This window comes from Hyla sarda, chromosome 1 (assembly GCF_029499605.1).
Source record: "Hyla sarda isolate aHylSar1 chromosome 1, aHylSar1.hap1, whole genome shotgun sequence".
NCBI lineage: Eukaryota > Metazoa > Chordata > Amphibia > Anura > Hylidae > Hyla > Hyla sarda.
In genome coordinates this window covers 84,296,035-84,312,091 of record NC_079189.1, presented here as the reverse complement: position 1 = coordinate 84,312,091, position 16,057 = coordinate 84,296,035, and the positions used below count along the sequence as shown (strand labels likewise).

At 40.1% G+C, this 16,057-nt stretch overlaps 1 protein-coding gene across 2 annotated transcripts in view; it reads right to left on the bottom strand.

Moving 5' to 3' along the window:
• Nucleotides 1-292: 292 nt before the first annotated feature.
• The window catches only part of N4BP2 (NEDD4 binding protein 2), a 68,069-nt gene continuing 52,304 nt past the window's right edge, over nucleotides 293-16,057 (bottom strand). For both annotated transcript variants that reach the window (XM_056557060.1, XM_056557069.1), the window contains exons 12-17: nucleotides 15,917-16,029; nucleotides 13,703-13,826; nucleotides 10,184-10,366; nucleotides 9,914-10,082; nucleotides 6,664-6,787; nucleotides 293-5,605 (exon numbers count right to left, since the gene is read on the bottom strand). In XM_056557060.1, coding sequence (XP_056413035.1) covers nucleotides 5,542-5,605; nucleotides 6,664-6,787; nucleotides 9,914-10,082; nucleotides 10,184-10,366; nucleotides 13,703-13,826; nucleotides 15,917-16,029 — 777 coding nt within the window. In that variant the 3' untranslated portion in view covers nucleotides 293-5,541. The remainder of the gene's footprint in view (nucleotides 5,606-6,663; nucleotides 6,788-9,913; nucleotides 10,083-10,183; nucleotides 10,367-13,702; nucleotides 13,827-15,916; nucleotides 16,030-16,057) is intronic.

Below are 16,057 nucleotides of genomic sequence, written 5' to 3'. Positions count from 1 at the left end.
GACACGCCCCCTTCCAGCGGGCTGTCGGGGCTCCGTACAGGAGATCGCGGGGGGCCCCAGGGGTCGGACCCCCCGCGATCTGCATCTTATCCCCTATCCTTAGGATAGGGGATAAGTTGCTCACCACTGAATCACCACTGGACTACTCCTTTAAGGGGTTAAGAGAAAATACATTGATGGGTCAAAGCTGCTGCTACATATTATTAAGCTTGTGATTTTAATGTTCACATACATATAGGTTCATGCAGGAAAAAAAAAAAACGCAAATAACTTATTATTTATTATTCTTTATTTTTTCTTGTTCTAAAATGTCCATAAAACAGTGTACATTCCAAAAAAAACAAAAAAAAAAAACACAACATCATACATGCCATAAAAGTTCATTTAAACAAATTATAAAAATAGAATACAGAATTTACCTCTAAGCAGTGGTCCACACATCCAGCATATGGCAGATAAAGTATTAGGTACATTTTTTTTTTTTTTTTTTTTGAGCATGGAACCAATGACAGGAATAATGCCCCCTTGTATAAAGTGTTAGAAGACAATAAAAAATATGTACATTCCAGATAAAAAAATATTTAGTATGTACACAACATATAATACTCTGTACATTTGTTCACATCTCAGAAAAAAATAAAAAATTTACTCCAAAGAGCAGCACGTTTCTGGTCTTAAGGCTTTGTTCACATGCCAAGATTACCAGAAGACTGACAGAACCTATTAAGGTCTGCATGGATGAAAGGGAAACCAATCAATTCTCCATTATAACCAATAGCCTTGACACTCTGCGTGAACAGAGTCTAAAACTGGCCATACACAGATTTAGGTTGGCCAAACGCAACTAATTCAGCAGGATCGGACAACTATCTTCTGTTTATGAAGGTTTTCTACATTGCTCTCCCCATTCAGAATACATGCACATCTGGCCAAGCCATACTAGCGCATGTATTGGGGGATCAGAAGAGGCAGCCGACAGCTATCTGAATTGTATGGCCAGCTTAAGACTTCCTTTTGTCAGTACATTATAGTCATCTTGCTTGATTCTCTTTTCCTTATATAAATTAGCAGTAAACACCTGAGCTGAAATTACCATTTTTTTTTTTTTTTTTTACAACCTGTAAGGTAAAAATTTATTTACACAGCTTCTAAGTGGTGCGATAAAAATAAATTTGTGTTGCTTGTAGCGTACAATAAAAATTAGTCATTGAAAAGTGTTAAGAAGAAAGGAAAGTCAAAGAAATATGAGAGATATATAACAAAATAATTTGAAGAGTTGACGATCAGGGGAAAAAAAATTAAAACCCTCATGCCAAATAAAGGAACTGCATCAGATATAAAAGCTTTTACAAGTAATCTTGAGATTCAGTAAAATCAGTGTTCTGCTTTTGACTGAAAATAAAACCTAACAGTGACTTAAAAATGAAAACTTGTGATATGACAAATTGTGTTAGAAGAAAAAAAAAATAAAAATGAACCAAAATGACTGAGGTGTTAAGACAAAGACATAGACCATCAACTACTGTGCTGGACACAGCCCTATAGAGAACAGGCTTATTTATCACGGCTATGCATGTGCCCGCTGCTTTTTCATAGTAGAGGTTGGCATTTACTGATCTATAAAGGTTTATGAACCTAAGACATCAGAAACATCTATTTTTCATCACAATTCCCTATATATCTGACAGGCTGGATATGTTGAACAATAGCTACATCCACTGTGTGGGAAATTGGAAAATTCAATATGGTGCTTTAGTCTCTTGACTAAATTACACAAGTTTTACCATCCCGTTCCACATCTCTCCACAGCTGGCATGAGGCATAGCAGCTCAGCACCATTCACTTCAATGAACTGCAATGTGAGGTAAAGTTCATATACAGGTGTTGTCCTGTTCATAGAAGAAAGTAGCAATGGGTTTCTATTGGACAAGGTCTTTAATTATTTTACAATGAACAGCTCTGCAAATTTCCAATTCTCTTGCATTTTCTTTTTATTGTCAGTGAAAAGGAACAGTGACACCTAGAAGCAAAAATTAAAATTGTACGGAATCAGTCCTACTCACAGAGTTCACAACAATTGTATTCCGTCTAAGCAATGCTTATATTTTTAATAAACTTTGCATAAATCAATAGAAGAGACTTTATAATGCATCTTATTAGAGAAAAATGCCTCTTTCTCCACTTATCGGGCTACTTTTCTCCTCCCTCCCTACCTTCTAAACTCATCATTCACTTCTGGAATCAGATCAGCTTACTGAAATATCAAATTACAGCTGCCCAAAAAAGTCTATGGAAAGGGGAGAAGGAGTTTCCAGAGAGACAGAAAGAAATCTAGTTCTTTTTCAACCCTGTTATGGACTAACAGCTTGTACTCCTTAGTATGGCTCTATAATGTCCTCCATGCTGCTTCTTGTGTGCTATAGAGATATAGGACCAGGGCCCAGTCGTGTGTGTGTCTACAGTGTGTAGGACCTTTAACTGCTGCAAGTTTCTACCCACTAGCTTAAAGGACAACTAAAATTAGAGAGGGAGCCAGCAATGGGGAAAACTGGTGAAAATGCCCTATAATGGCCAAAAATAGAGCTCTTATCCTAAAGACTTTGTTGATTAGTAAGTGACCATTCAGAAGCATGGACTCCTTATCACATTTACGAAGACTAACACATTTTAGGATTTTAAGGCCTGAGTAGGGATAATCTACTAATGTATTTAGCTGACAGAGGACTAAAAAGGTAATTGTTGAAAACCCCTAGATAGGAGACATGGTCCCGAAATTTTCCTAGCCTTTGGATGTAAAAGAAGAATGTTCCCATTCACTGACAACAAATATCGATCTGGCAATTGGCAATAGACTGAAACATCAATACTAGAAATATCCATTATTCCGATAATAAAGATTTATTCCCATCTTATTACGTAATTGTATATTGATAGGTTAAACTATTATTATTATTCTTCTTGAAGAATAAAGGGGCTGCAGTCCCTTTATAGTTTATGCCAGCACAGCAGGGCCTGGCCACCTGCTGCACCGTGAACTCTGACAAAGTTCCATTGAAGTGAATGGGGCAAGGTACAGTTCTCAGCAAAGCTGGGAAGTTGAAAGCACCACTGTAAATGAAAAAAACTGTGAAAGGCCTACAGAGCTGAATCAAAAGAGGTCATCATGCCATCAATTTATTAGATGGAAAAAATGCAAGCATTATATAAAATAAGGAACCACTTATGGTGTATTTAAAACATGACCTGGATAGTTGATCTCAGGAAAAAATCCTGCATAAAGCATGATCCTTACATAATTACATTCCAATAATAGAGAGGCAAGTCTGAGGCAAACATACAACTCACAATGCATTTTGTGCACTGAATCTATTATAGTCAATAGGACTACTGCACAAAACTCACTGGGCGTCAGAAGGATGCATTGGCAGTCCTTCCACCTAGAGTAGGTTGCATCTCTCTACATCCGGTCTCAAGATCAAGTGGGAGAGCTCATACATCAAAATGATCTTCAAGAAAGTGACCTTGCTGTCCTTAGCAATCACAGTCCATGTTTTAACATCTTGACATCTGCTAAACCGTGAATCTAGATTTATTAAGATTGTACAATCAATTATTTTTAAACTGTCTGTATGTAGGAAATCAGCAAAACAAGGTATGCCGGGTCCCACCTCCATTGCGCAAAGCCGGCTATTTACATATTAGCAATGGAGGCTATTACAACGGTATCTCAAGAACCGAACTGCGGATTCAGGTAAGTAATCACCCTGCTTAATGGGATTAGTGCAGGTAAACCCGCTTTCAGTTTCCCTTTAATTTACTTTTACAGGCTTATCTAAAGAAAAGTATATACTTGGACAAAAGAAAAGTAGGGCAACCAACCATATTCCCTCTTTAATTTTATTTGAGACCAGATAACCTGTCATCAAACTAAACTATTTATGTACTGTTCCTTATGTAATTATAAGACACTTTGCTATCTACTTGCTGTTAAAATTCTCAACCTTTATATGTTTTTAATGTGTTTAATTCTGGAGGCACAGCTCTCGCAGGCTTCAGTGATGTTGTGCCTGCTGGGGAACACCCACTTTCTCCTGCCGGGAGCTTACACAATGTGAGCAAGGGAAAAGGTATGATATAGAGCTTTGTAAAGCTCGTATTTATTTTTATTTTTTTTAAAGGGCAGGAGGGGGGTGTTAGGAGTAGATAGAGAATATTATGAGTCAGTTTAAAAAATATGGTTTGATGTCAGGTACTCTCGGCACACCATATTAAAATCAAGTCAACAAAAATCAGAGCGTTTTCCTAACAATACTGCAACACAATCTTAGCTAAACCCTCTAATAATGACAGCTCAGCACGATGTTCAGAGTAAATAGATATTTTTTTTACATAAAGGGAATCTGCTAAGTGAACAACGCTGAGATCCGCTGTGATCAGCAATTAAAAGACAGCACTGCGCTCCACTTCCTGGCCGGACTATCCACATTTACAGTAATCCTTAATTTGCATTATAGGAACCTCTTTAATAGGCACCTATGATGCAACTTGATCCCTAAAAAAAAAAAGGGTTACACAAAGATTAAAAGTTAACCCCAATGAACAGAATAGAGGATTAATTAGCTGACAGCTGGGACCCCACCATTAACAGGAATGGAGATCAACTGTCCACATGCTTGGCCACTGCTTCATTCACTGCCTATGGGACTTTCAAACAGAGTTCACTGATCAGAAATATTAGGAAATCATATAGAAAATGAACAGAGTAGTGCCTGAGCACGTATGCGACCCAATCAATTGACTCTGTTCTCATTTTCCATGGGGTCCCAGTAGTCAGTCCCCACCTTTTAGCTAGTTATCGCTCTTTAATAACCAAGAACTAATTTTGTGATAGCAGAGCAAGAAATGCTGTTTTCTAAGGAGAATATGGTCATCATTTACTGCAGTCTATATTCTGTTACGGGAAGAGCAGAGAAGCTGTTACAATGTGCACATCCACCTCAAGAATATAGACTGCAGTAAATACCATTTGTGTTCTGCCCAGCCATTACCAAAATTGTTACTGTCGATATGGTGGGTCAAGCAGTGTAAAAATGACTTATGCACACATAAAAATGCTTCCAAATGGTAAATAACTTGGCTCAGTGTCGATCATATACTATTGGGAACAATATCAGAACTACCTAAAATCAAAAAGAATAGTAAGCTCAGCCTGTATGCATAATATAGATACTGTACATGTAGCGGAATACTTGCTTTGGAAACATAAAAGATCACAATAAAATTTGTATTGAGCAAGTCAGACAGAAAGGTCCAACCATAAGCACCATTTTTTTCTTAAAAACAAGTGCCCAAAGAGATACACTTCCCATGGTTACAAACAAGGTAAAACCTCCTTTAAAATAAACAAGTACTTCTATATTATTAGCAGTCATCTCGCAACATAGTACTGTCAGGTAAAAAGAAGAAAAAAAAAACACCATTATTTCCCTTGGTTGTATGATGCTGGTGTACTAGTCTGAGGACATGAATGCTGTTCCCTTTTCAAATCCTAGCAACTGCGTTATTCAATGCTACACGGAGAACGCCAGGGGTCTTTTCTTGAAATCTAATTGAAGAGAAAAAGTGTTTAAAATACTTCTGTATTCAATTCTAGAACAAGAAAAAAAAATTAAAAAAAACAAAAAAAAAATTTCTTTCCAAAAACAATCAACTTTCTCTCATCTCCCCATTCAGAACACATGCACATTCAGGTGAGCAGTACAGGCAAGTGTATGGAGAATCGGGAGAGATAGCTGTTTGTTGAATACTCAGCCTGCTTTACATGTAAAATAAAAACCAATTTAAAGCATAACTCCAGTCACGCTCCAGCAGCAGGATATTTGTTAAAAATTTTCTACAGCGATCAGGGCACTGATTAGATGGAGGTCCCCTAGACTTGCATGGGACTTCTGCCAAATCCGTATCCTGATCGCCGTAGTCTCTGGCTTTGAAGATGCCGTGAAATTTTAAGGGTACGTTTACACATTCAGGATCCTGCGCAGATTTGATGTGAAGGATTTGAAGCTGTGCTCAGTCACACTGAAATCTCTAAAAAATTCAGTTTTATTGTTATCTAAGTATCATAAGAATAAGGTTTTTTTCTATAAATGTAAGGCAGTGGTCTACAACCTACGGACCTCCAGATGTTGCAAAACTACAACTCCCAGCATGCCCGGACAGCCAACGGCTGTCCGGGCATGCTGGGAGTTGTAGTTTTGCAACATCTGGAGGTCCGCAGGTTGGAGATCACTGATGTAAGGAACAGAAAAGTTGCTATACAGTGCTTGTGGTGCTACTGATTTAAAAATCACCATTATAATCTGTATCTCTTTAGAATAAGGCTGGAGTTAAAATGCTATACATGTTTACTGTTACAAACAAGACTGAAGATACAATCACGTTGATCTAAGTGACACCTTTAACAAGTGATTATTCAGTAATTTCAGAAAGTTTAAATAAAACATTTAGGATGACAAAACAGCGTATTTTAGGGAATGGTTATGATCATCTGATAAATTACTTCTATCTTGCAATATATTAATTGTTTTATTTTAGAGATACTTCAAGTAGGCAACAATGATCTAATATTTACACATCATATGGAATTTGTATGGTTAGGATTACCTGTAGTCGTGATTTGTGAGGAAATCTATAACAGCAGGTTTAATGCGGGGAACTCCTCCTTGGCTATGGTTTCCCCTTCCCGTGATCACAAGGATATAGGACTTGCCACCATTACGCTTGAAATCTTGTACAAGTAAGAATTATTGTTACCATACAAATAAGGAAAATGGCATTGCCTTGTGTTTTGCTTTAGGCTCGAGTATAAGCCGACCCGAATATAAGCCGAGGCCCCAAATTTTACCCAAAAACCCAGGAAAAGTTATTTACTCGACTAGGGTGGGAAATTCATCATCCCCCTATGTAATCATCCAGACCTCCGTCGCCTCCGTCACCATCCCCCCCCCCCCTTCATCATCACCGCCTGTCAATCCCTTCATCAGTGGTCCTCAACCTGCGGACCTCCAAATGTTGCAAAACTACAACTCCCAGGGCGTTCTGGGTGTTGTAGTTTTGAAACCTCTGGAGGTCCGCAGGTTGAAGACCACTGCGGCCTTCGTCATCATCCAGCCCCCCCCCCCCTTTTGTTTTGTACTCCCCTCGGCGGGAAATTAGGGTGAGCTGGTTCGGGCCATCTATGCTGCAGGGACCGTCCGGTGGGGATGGTTAGTCGTTCCGGGCTGCCCATTTTCACAAGGGGGACCTCTTCTCCACGCTTCGGGGCCGGCCCCGGACTAGTGATGTTGCCTTGACAATGACGCACAGGGACGTTCATGCGCAAAGTCCCTGTGCGTCGTTGTCAAGGCAACGTCACTATTCCGGGCCTGAAGCGTGAAGATGGCCCCCCGGTGAAGATGGACAGCCCAGAACGGGGGGGCTGGATGATGACGATGGCCGCAGTGGTCTTCAACCTGCGGACCTCCAGAGGTTTCAAAACTACAACACCCCGCATGCTTGGAGTTGTAGTTTTGCAACATCTGGAGGTCCGCAGGTTGAAGACCACTGATGAAGCGATTGACAGACGGAGAGTTCAAAAATCATGCTGAAAAACTCAGCTTATACTCGAGTATATATACGGTAAGTTAAACAAGGGTTCCTATGGCATAACAAAAACACATACAATACGGTCATCATTGAACACTGCAAATACAGAATATCTCAGTGGAGCATGTAAAGCAGTTATCATCATACTCTGAGCCCTTAAAAGGGATACACCGCTGGAAAACATTTTATTTATTTTTTTAAATCAACTTGTACCAAAAAGTTTAACTGATTTGTAAATTTAGCTTAAAGCGTGTATCCCGACAATAGTATTACTGCCAGATGAGTACTAATGTGAAAAAGGTTGTGTATCCTATACAACCTGCGGACAATGTATAAAGTGGGGGTACACTTTCCTCAAGTCTGGGCTTGACTGTCACCAATAAATGGGTGTATATAAAATATATGTAAAAAATGATGTAGATCCAGTGAATTAATTTAAAACAATTTATTATTACAATGATCGTGCTTGTGGGGTCCTTTGTAGGGCCCTTACATCGGAGTCACCACGATAAGCAAGGTAGTGAATGTATAAAATATTCATACAATGAAATAAAATAAGACATATAATATACAGGGTAAATAGACATATAATATACAGGATAAAAAAGTGCTGGTATCCCAGTGTGGCAAATAGTCTGTATCGCTTATAGGTGTATGCACGGAGATCATGCCTTGTATGGATGATTACAAATAGTCTGAGTAGTAATGTCTGTGTATAGCTCGTATCTGGTCAGGATACTGCATGCGGCAGCGTGTTGGTAAGGGGTTAAAATCAATGCGCTCTGCGGCGCTGGGGTTTCCTTGTGTGTATCCCACTCTACCCTGGCGGCACTCTATCCTGTGGGTGCATGAGGCTGCTCTCTGCAGCGCTGGAGGCCCCTCAAATGTGGACCACTCTTCCGGCACAGGGAAAGTTTTGAGTGGATTTGGGGATTTGGCACACTGCCTCTTACCAGCAATGTCCTGGAGCCTGGTTGCCGCAAAAAGGTTTTCGCCGAGGAGACGTCTGCTGGCAGACGGGATGCGTACAACCACAGAAGCGTGCTCCGTTAAATTTCTTGCGATCCGGTGAATGATGGTAAAATCGTCGGATTTGCCAATACTGGAGTACTGATGATAGAGGCTAGACGCGTTTCGAGGAACTCCTCTACCTCTTTTTCAATTGCTATTGAAAAAGAGGTAGATGAGTACCTCGAAACGCGTCTACTGTACCCCACTATTGGCAAACCCGACGATCTTTACCATCATTCACCAGGTCGCAAGAAATTTACCGGAGCAGGCTTCCGGGGTTGTACGCAGAGACAATTTGTAATCATCCATACAAGGCACGATCTCCGTGCATACATCTATAGGCGCTACAGACTATTTGCCACACTGGGATACCCATTATATTATATGTCTATTGGCAACTTTATCAGCCAACTTAGGTGGGGCTTGTAGTCTGTCTCCCTCCTCCCATTGTATGTGTGCTCAGCCACACTGGAGGGTATCTGGGAGGAGGCTGTAAGTCGGGCTTAATGCTGCCGTAATTGCCCACTGGCCCCTGGTTTTGATTATCAAGCACAGGAAGGTTTAGTATTAGGTCCCGTGCCACTTGAGAAACCTTGGTGTTGGTGTGCGGGCTCAGGTATGTCCTTCATACAAGGATATACTGGCTAAAGTCTCAATTTTAACATCAGTGTTGAGGGTTAGCCAATGTCATTGTTTACATCTACCACAGTAGTGCACCTAAATTCTTGTATTTTGCCACATTGGGATACCAGCACTTTTTTACCCTGTATATTATATGTCTTTTATTTTATTTCATTGTATGAATATTTTATACATTAACTACCTTGCTTATCGTGGTGAATCCGATGTAAGGGCCCTACAAAGGACACCACAAGCACCATCATTGTAATAATACATTTTTTTAAATTAATTCACTGGATCTACATGATTTTTTACATATATTTTATATACATCCTTCCTACTTTATACTGTAGCTCTGCTTACTCACATTGACTGCTGTGTAGAGGCGTTTTACAGCAATTAGAGCAAAAAATTTGATAAAACTGTAATGTTTGAACCCACTAACAATCAATACCTGCTCAACTGTAAGTTACAGGCCTGGCAGCAATTTTTAATATTAGTTTTACCAGAAAACAGATATGAATATTCTTGATTTTACAATACGGTTGTATTGCTGTAATTATGCACATATTTCTTTCTAAGAATTATCTTTGATAATTACATGAAAGAAGACTTAGAGGAGTGCTAATATACCTACCATCTGTCTTATCCTGCAGCACCTTGCGGAAGTGTTTCATTGCTTCATCCACATGGAGTCCATGTAAATCTAATATATTCTCTGGCAATAGATACTCATTAGCCCTCTCAAAGATCTGTACAGCTGCTCTATGATTCTCCTCTTTCATCTTCTGTCCATACAGATAGCCCTATTGTAAAGCAATGACCATAACAAAGCAGTCAATTACCTGTATAATGCACAGTGGATAAAGTTAATTGTAATTTATGTCCTGCAATTGCTAGAACAAACCTGCTGAGCATAATAAGCCGCCACTTGCTTCATGCCCCTGTTATGAGCTTCTGCTGCTTTCCTGTAGCTCTCCTGCTGTTTCTGATGATAGAGAAAGGCCTCAGCTCTGAAGTCATCATAATTTGGGTACTCCATGTCCTGGAAATATCGCTCATTGAGGACTTCTTTATCTGGCTTCAATTTCTTCTCCGATAAATCATAAAACAGGATAAACACATTCTGTTAGTGAGCATGGGTAGATTGAAGAAGAATACAAAGAATGACAAAAATATATTTTATGTGCTTCGTTTTATAATGGCAAGGTCAAAATATTTGCAAATGTTATAAATCCAGATGACAACTGGTGACTAGGTCTACAGATGCGTCTTATAAAAAAAATTAAAAAAAAATTAAAATAAAAAAAGGAGAACCACTAACAAAACATGTAGTCAGATCCTATGGTCACAATCCTTTTCAATTTACCCCATACTTCTTGCTAAGCTACTAAATGTAGATTAGGAGCTGTAGACACAAAACAGTGCTTATCAAAGCGGTTGTTTTGCCAGAGCAAGCACACAACTTTACAAGTATAATCACAAATGAGGTCTTTAAAGGGGTTCTCCGGTGCTTAGACATCTTATCCAAAGGATAGGGGATAAGATGCCTGATCGCGGGAGTCCCGCCGCTGGGGACCCCCGGGATCTTGCACGCGGCACCCCGTTTGTAATCAGTCCCCGGAGCGTGTTCGCTCCGGGTCTGATTACCAACAACCACAAGGTCGGCGGCGTGTGACGTCACGCCTCCGCCGCCATGTGACCTCATGCTCCGCCCCTCAATGCAAGTCTACGGGAGGGGGCGTGACAGCTATCATGCCCCCTCCCGTAGGCTTGCATTGAGGGGCAGAGAAGATTTTTTTCTAAGGACAAGGCCAATTTTATTTTTGCATTTACATTTTTTCCTCCTCGCCTCCAAAAATCATAATATTTTCATCCACAGACTAGTATGAGGGCTTGTTTGGGGAAATTAAAAAGAAAACTGCAATTTTGCTAATTTTGGAAGGTTTTGTTTTTACGCTGTACAATTTATGGTAAAAATGACGTGTGTTCTTTATTCTGAGGGTAAACACGATTAAAATGATACCCATGATTACATACTTTTCTATTATTGTTGTGATAAATAAAATTTGAAAACTTTTTAAGCAAATTAGTACTTTCAAAATCCCTCTATTTTGACGAGCTATAACTTTTTCATTTTTCTGTATATAACGGCCGTATGAGGGCTCATTTTTTGCACTGTGATCTGTACTTTTTATTGATACCACATTTGTGTATATAAAACTTTTATTAAAATATTTTTACATAAAATGTGACGAAAAAGTCCAGCAATTTTGGACTTTCTTTTTCAGGTTCATGCCGTTCACCGTATGGGATCATTGACATATTTTAATAGTTCGGACATTTACACACGCAGCGATACCAAATATGTTTATTAAATTTTTTTTTTATTAATTTTTTTTTTTACACTTTTTGGGGGTAAAATGGGAAAAAGGGAAATGTTACATTTTTATTGGGGGAAGGGATTTTTCTAATTTTGTAAAACTTTTTTTACTTTTTTATTTTTTTTACACTTTATGTCCTCATAGGGGACTATTTATAGCAATAACTTAATTGCTAAAACTGTTCAGTGCTATGCATAGGGCATAGCACTGATCAGTATTATCGGCAAACTGCTCTGGTCTGCTGAAAGGCAGATCAGAGCAGAAGAAGCTGGGAAGGCGGCAGAGGCAGGTGAGGGGACCTCCGTCCGCCATGTTAGCTGATCTGATCCTTGCAGCCGTGCCGTGGGCAATCAGATCAGCATAAAATGTAGCCACACTGCCGCAGATGCCGTGATCTGTATTGATCACGGAATCTGAGGGGTTAATGTCAGACATCCGCGCGATGGCGGATGTCGGCCATTACCAGCGGGTCCCTGGCTGCTATCAGCAGCCGGACCTGCCACGCATGACCTGAGCATCGCTCGGTCATGTAAAGGACGTAAATGTATGTCCTGGTTCACGAAGTACCGCCACATCAGGACGTACATTTACGTCCTTGGTCGTTAAGGGGTTAATTAAATGTCCACATAAAGCATGTTAGTCATTAAGTGGTTAAAAAAAATGTCAGACATGGTTTCTTTCCACACTGAGAAATGTCAGACCACTCTTAAGTATTTGACCCACTTACAAAAAACTAAATAGAGAACCTGCACACCGAGCAATATTTGCTACAACATCAAAATGTTGCACAATGCTGCATGCAGTAAAAATACAAAACACAACCCTTACATTTTTAGATACTTAAGTAGCTTTGATGTTGTATTCAGAATAGACAATATTTGATCTATTGGCATCAGACTCCCTTCACTTGTACCTTCCTTCATTGTTTATGTACAGCCCCAAATATACAACTGTGGTTGTGCCTTGGGACTGAGCTGTACCTCCAGGCACTGCCACAATCGTATCTATTGCGTATCTACCGCATGTAGGACCTAAAAATGTATTCACCTGACTGGCGGTGGTCCCACATCCATACTTCAACTGTTTAAATATTGATCTATTTGACCCATGGAAAGTTATTTCACTTATAGGTTACTAGTGTATGTATATGAGATGGAAAACTGGATTATAAGCCTTAGTGGTATTAGGGACCAATGTCATTCTAAACGCCCATCACACTGGTATATCTATACCGTTATGTGCAGGACTAAAAAGTATGGTCTGCTGTGCTTTGGAGTTCTGCACAGCTCCAGATCTGGACTAAATTCCAGAGCCTGTTCTGATGGAATCTTTTGTGACTTAGAAAGGCTTTCTGCTGCCTTATCTTATGGGGTCATAAATCTAATGATAAGTAATATCAGCTTCACATCACTGGTCTCATCCCAAGCAGGCAGGAGGGGAGCAGGGATGGGAGCTCAGCATTCAGAGAGAGTGATGACCCAGCTACAAGCTAGACAGCTCAGCTTATATGGAAGATCTGTGCACTATGGCTGACAATATCACCTTAGTAAATTGCTTTATTATACTTTTTGAAACCATACACAGGTTGTTTTTTTGCTGGAGAACCCCTTTAAAATGGTCCACCCAGGTATATGCCCCGGTATACCTTTTTGCCAAAATATCACCAAAACATGAAGTAAAAGGGCTCTGATATGTGTACGGTGCTGGAGAGTATGTTGGGAATCTAACATTTTATGTAAATCTTAATAACAGTACAACATTTCACCTTAGCCAGTTATAACCAGGTGAATAGCATGACTGCCAAATCCAACTGTTGTGCTCCGTAGACTATAAGGAACACAACAATCGGATGTGGAAGGTGGCCAAGAAGTGAACTATGCTACCGAGTGCTTCACATGGTTATAAACCACGATAACAGTGGGTCTCAGGACTGAGATCCAATGCATTCTAAACGTATGACATGTCAAAAGTTTATATAAATTATATATACATTATTTATATAAAAATTAAACTAACGCGTTAGACGATAAATAAACAAATACCTTGTCCTTGTTTTTTTCAGATGCTGTGGACACTGCTTGCTTGAAGCCTTGTGCTATCACATTCTGCACAGGGTCAGCCTCCAGAACAGAGCTCATGAACTGCTCAGTCTGCTCTAATGAATAGCTGTGGACAAAAGGAAACCAGATAATCTTAATACATCTAGCCCATCAAATTTCATAAGTAATCTTAAAGGAGATCTCCAGTATTAAAAAAAAAATGTATCCTCTATCCTAAGGATAGGGGATAAATTTCTGATCGCTGGGGATCCTACCTCTGGGACCCCCCCCCCACAAATCTCCTGTACGGGGCCCCAGCAGTTCACGGTAAGGGGGCGTGTCAAACATCGCATGAAGCAGCGGCCAACACACCCCCTCAATACAAGTCTATGGGAGAGCTGGAGGGCTGCCTTCAGAAATCTCCGGCTCTGCTATAGCCCTGTATTGAGGGGGCTTTATCGGCCGCCGCTTCCTGCGGTGGTTGACACATGCTAGCTGGCCGGAGAGCAGGGGCCCTGTATGGGAGATCACGGGGGTCCCAGCGGTCAGACCCCCTGTGACCGGAAATGATCCCCTATCTTCAGGATAGGTGATAAGTTTTACAATACTGAACTACTTATTCAACAGCAAACCAACATTACATATCAATAAGTAGTTTAACTCTTAAGGGGTTTTCTAATTTCATAATAAATTATATGTATCTCTCTCTCCCAAAAGAAGTAAATACCCTATTACACTGTCCGATTTTCGGACCATTACTTTCCTGCTTAAAAGTCCCAACAATCAGCCGACAAATAAGCAATAGCTCATTCTGCAAATTTTGACCTTTTTTACGCAGTCTGAAAGTTGTTACACATTGCCCTGTGTAAATAGGGAATGTACAGCAAACAGCAGAAAATTATGGAAGTAAAGTGCTGCACAAACGATCCAGTGAACTCCTGATTGCTGCAGGCAAAAACCACTAAGGGAACAGCTGCAGCAGGTTACATGTCAAGAAATTGGACAATCCCTTTAAAAGATTAAAACTTTTTGGTCTCAAGAACAAGGTGCAACTTTTCCTGTTCCAGTTGTGACAAGCAGAAAAAAACGGGCACAGCGTTCAGCTGAGCACTTCTGCTTATTTGTTTTAGTCAGTGGTGAGGGTCTCAGCACCTGGAGAATCGTAGCACGATACGGTCAGATGCAAAAAGTATCTCCTGGGAGTTTGCTCCCCCTTGAAGATGTACCCACAAATGGAATAAAGACATTCCCTGGCTCAAGACATACTGGTTAGTGCTCCGTTCTTTGTTACTTCTGTGTAGTTAATGTTTTAGGTTGACTTTGATACAAGCTACTCACTTTTTATTGTTGTTTTAAATACATAAGATTAAATTGACTGTTACTGCCCATATGGACTTGTCCATGTCAAACTGTTTCTGTCTGTTTCTTGTCTGCCTTGCTACAAGTGCATTTTTGTATGCTTATTGACATTACCTATTGTGCATACAAATGGAAATTGTTTAATAAAACTGTTAAAAATGATGCTATGACCCGTCAGAAGTCTTTTAAAGCTTTAGGTTTCCTTAATAAGAATCATCTGTTTTAGACAAACCCCTTTTTATGCCTTACTACATAATATCGAGTGTGGAACTTTCTATCTTTATTATCTATAATGGAAAGCCACTGAAAAAACTCTTTTAAAAGGTGTATAGGGGATAAGATTTATGCTCGCGGGGTTCCAGCCGCTGGGGACCCCCGCAATCTGTCATTGCACACCCACCTTTGTGCTCTCCGCAGTGCTGGAGGCTTCCTCAATGCAAGTCTATGGGAGGAAGCGTGACGGCCATCACACTCCCTCCCATAGACTTGCATTGAGGGGACGGGGCATGTCGTCACACAGGAGAGGAGCCATGACTTCACGATACTCCAGCCCGTGGTCGTCAAACTACACACTTGGAGCCTCCAGCACTCACAAAGGTGGGTGCGCAATGATAGATTGCGGGGGTCCCCAGCGATCATACATGTTACCCCAATCCTTTGGATAGGGGATAAGATGTTTTAGGGCTGGAGTACCCCTTTAAGATATAAAAACCTAACAGCCACTTTTCGGTGATAACAGCTGAAGAGACAGCAAGAGGAAAACGCCTTTAACTGCGGAGTTGTGAAAAATTTGGAAACAAACTATGAGCATACAAACATACCATTATCAATTACTAAAAGAATACAGTGATTCCTTACTTGTTTTCCTTAAAGATATCCAGTAGTAATTGTTGCTCAACTTGAGGAAACAGTTCCAAGAGTTGCTTTTCCTTCATTTTTACAGCACAGTTTTTACTTGATAAAGACTTTTTCTACAAAAGGACAACATCCATTTTATTA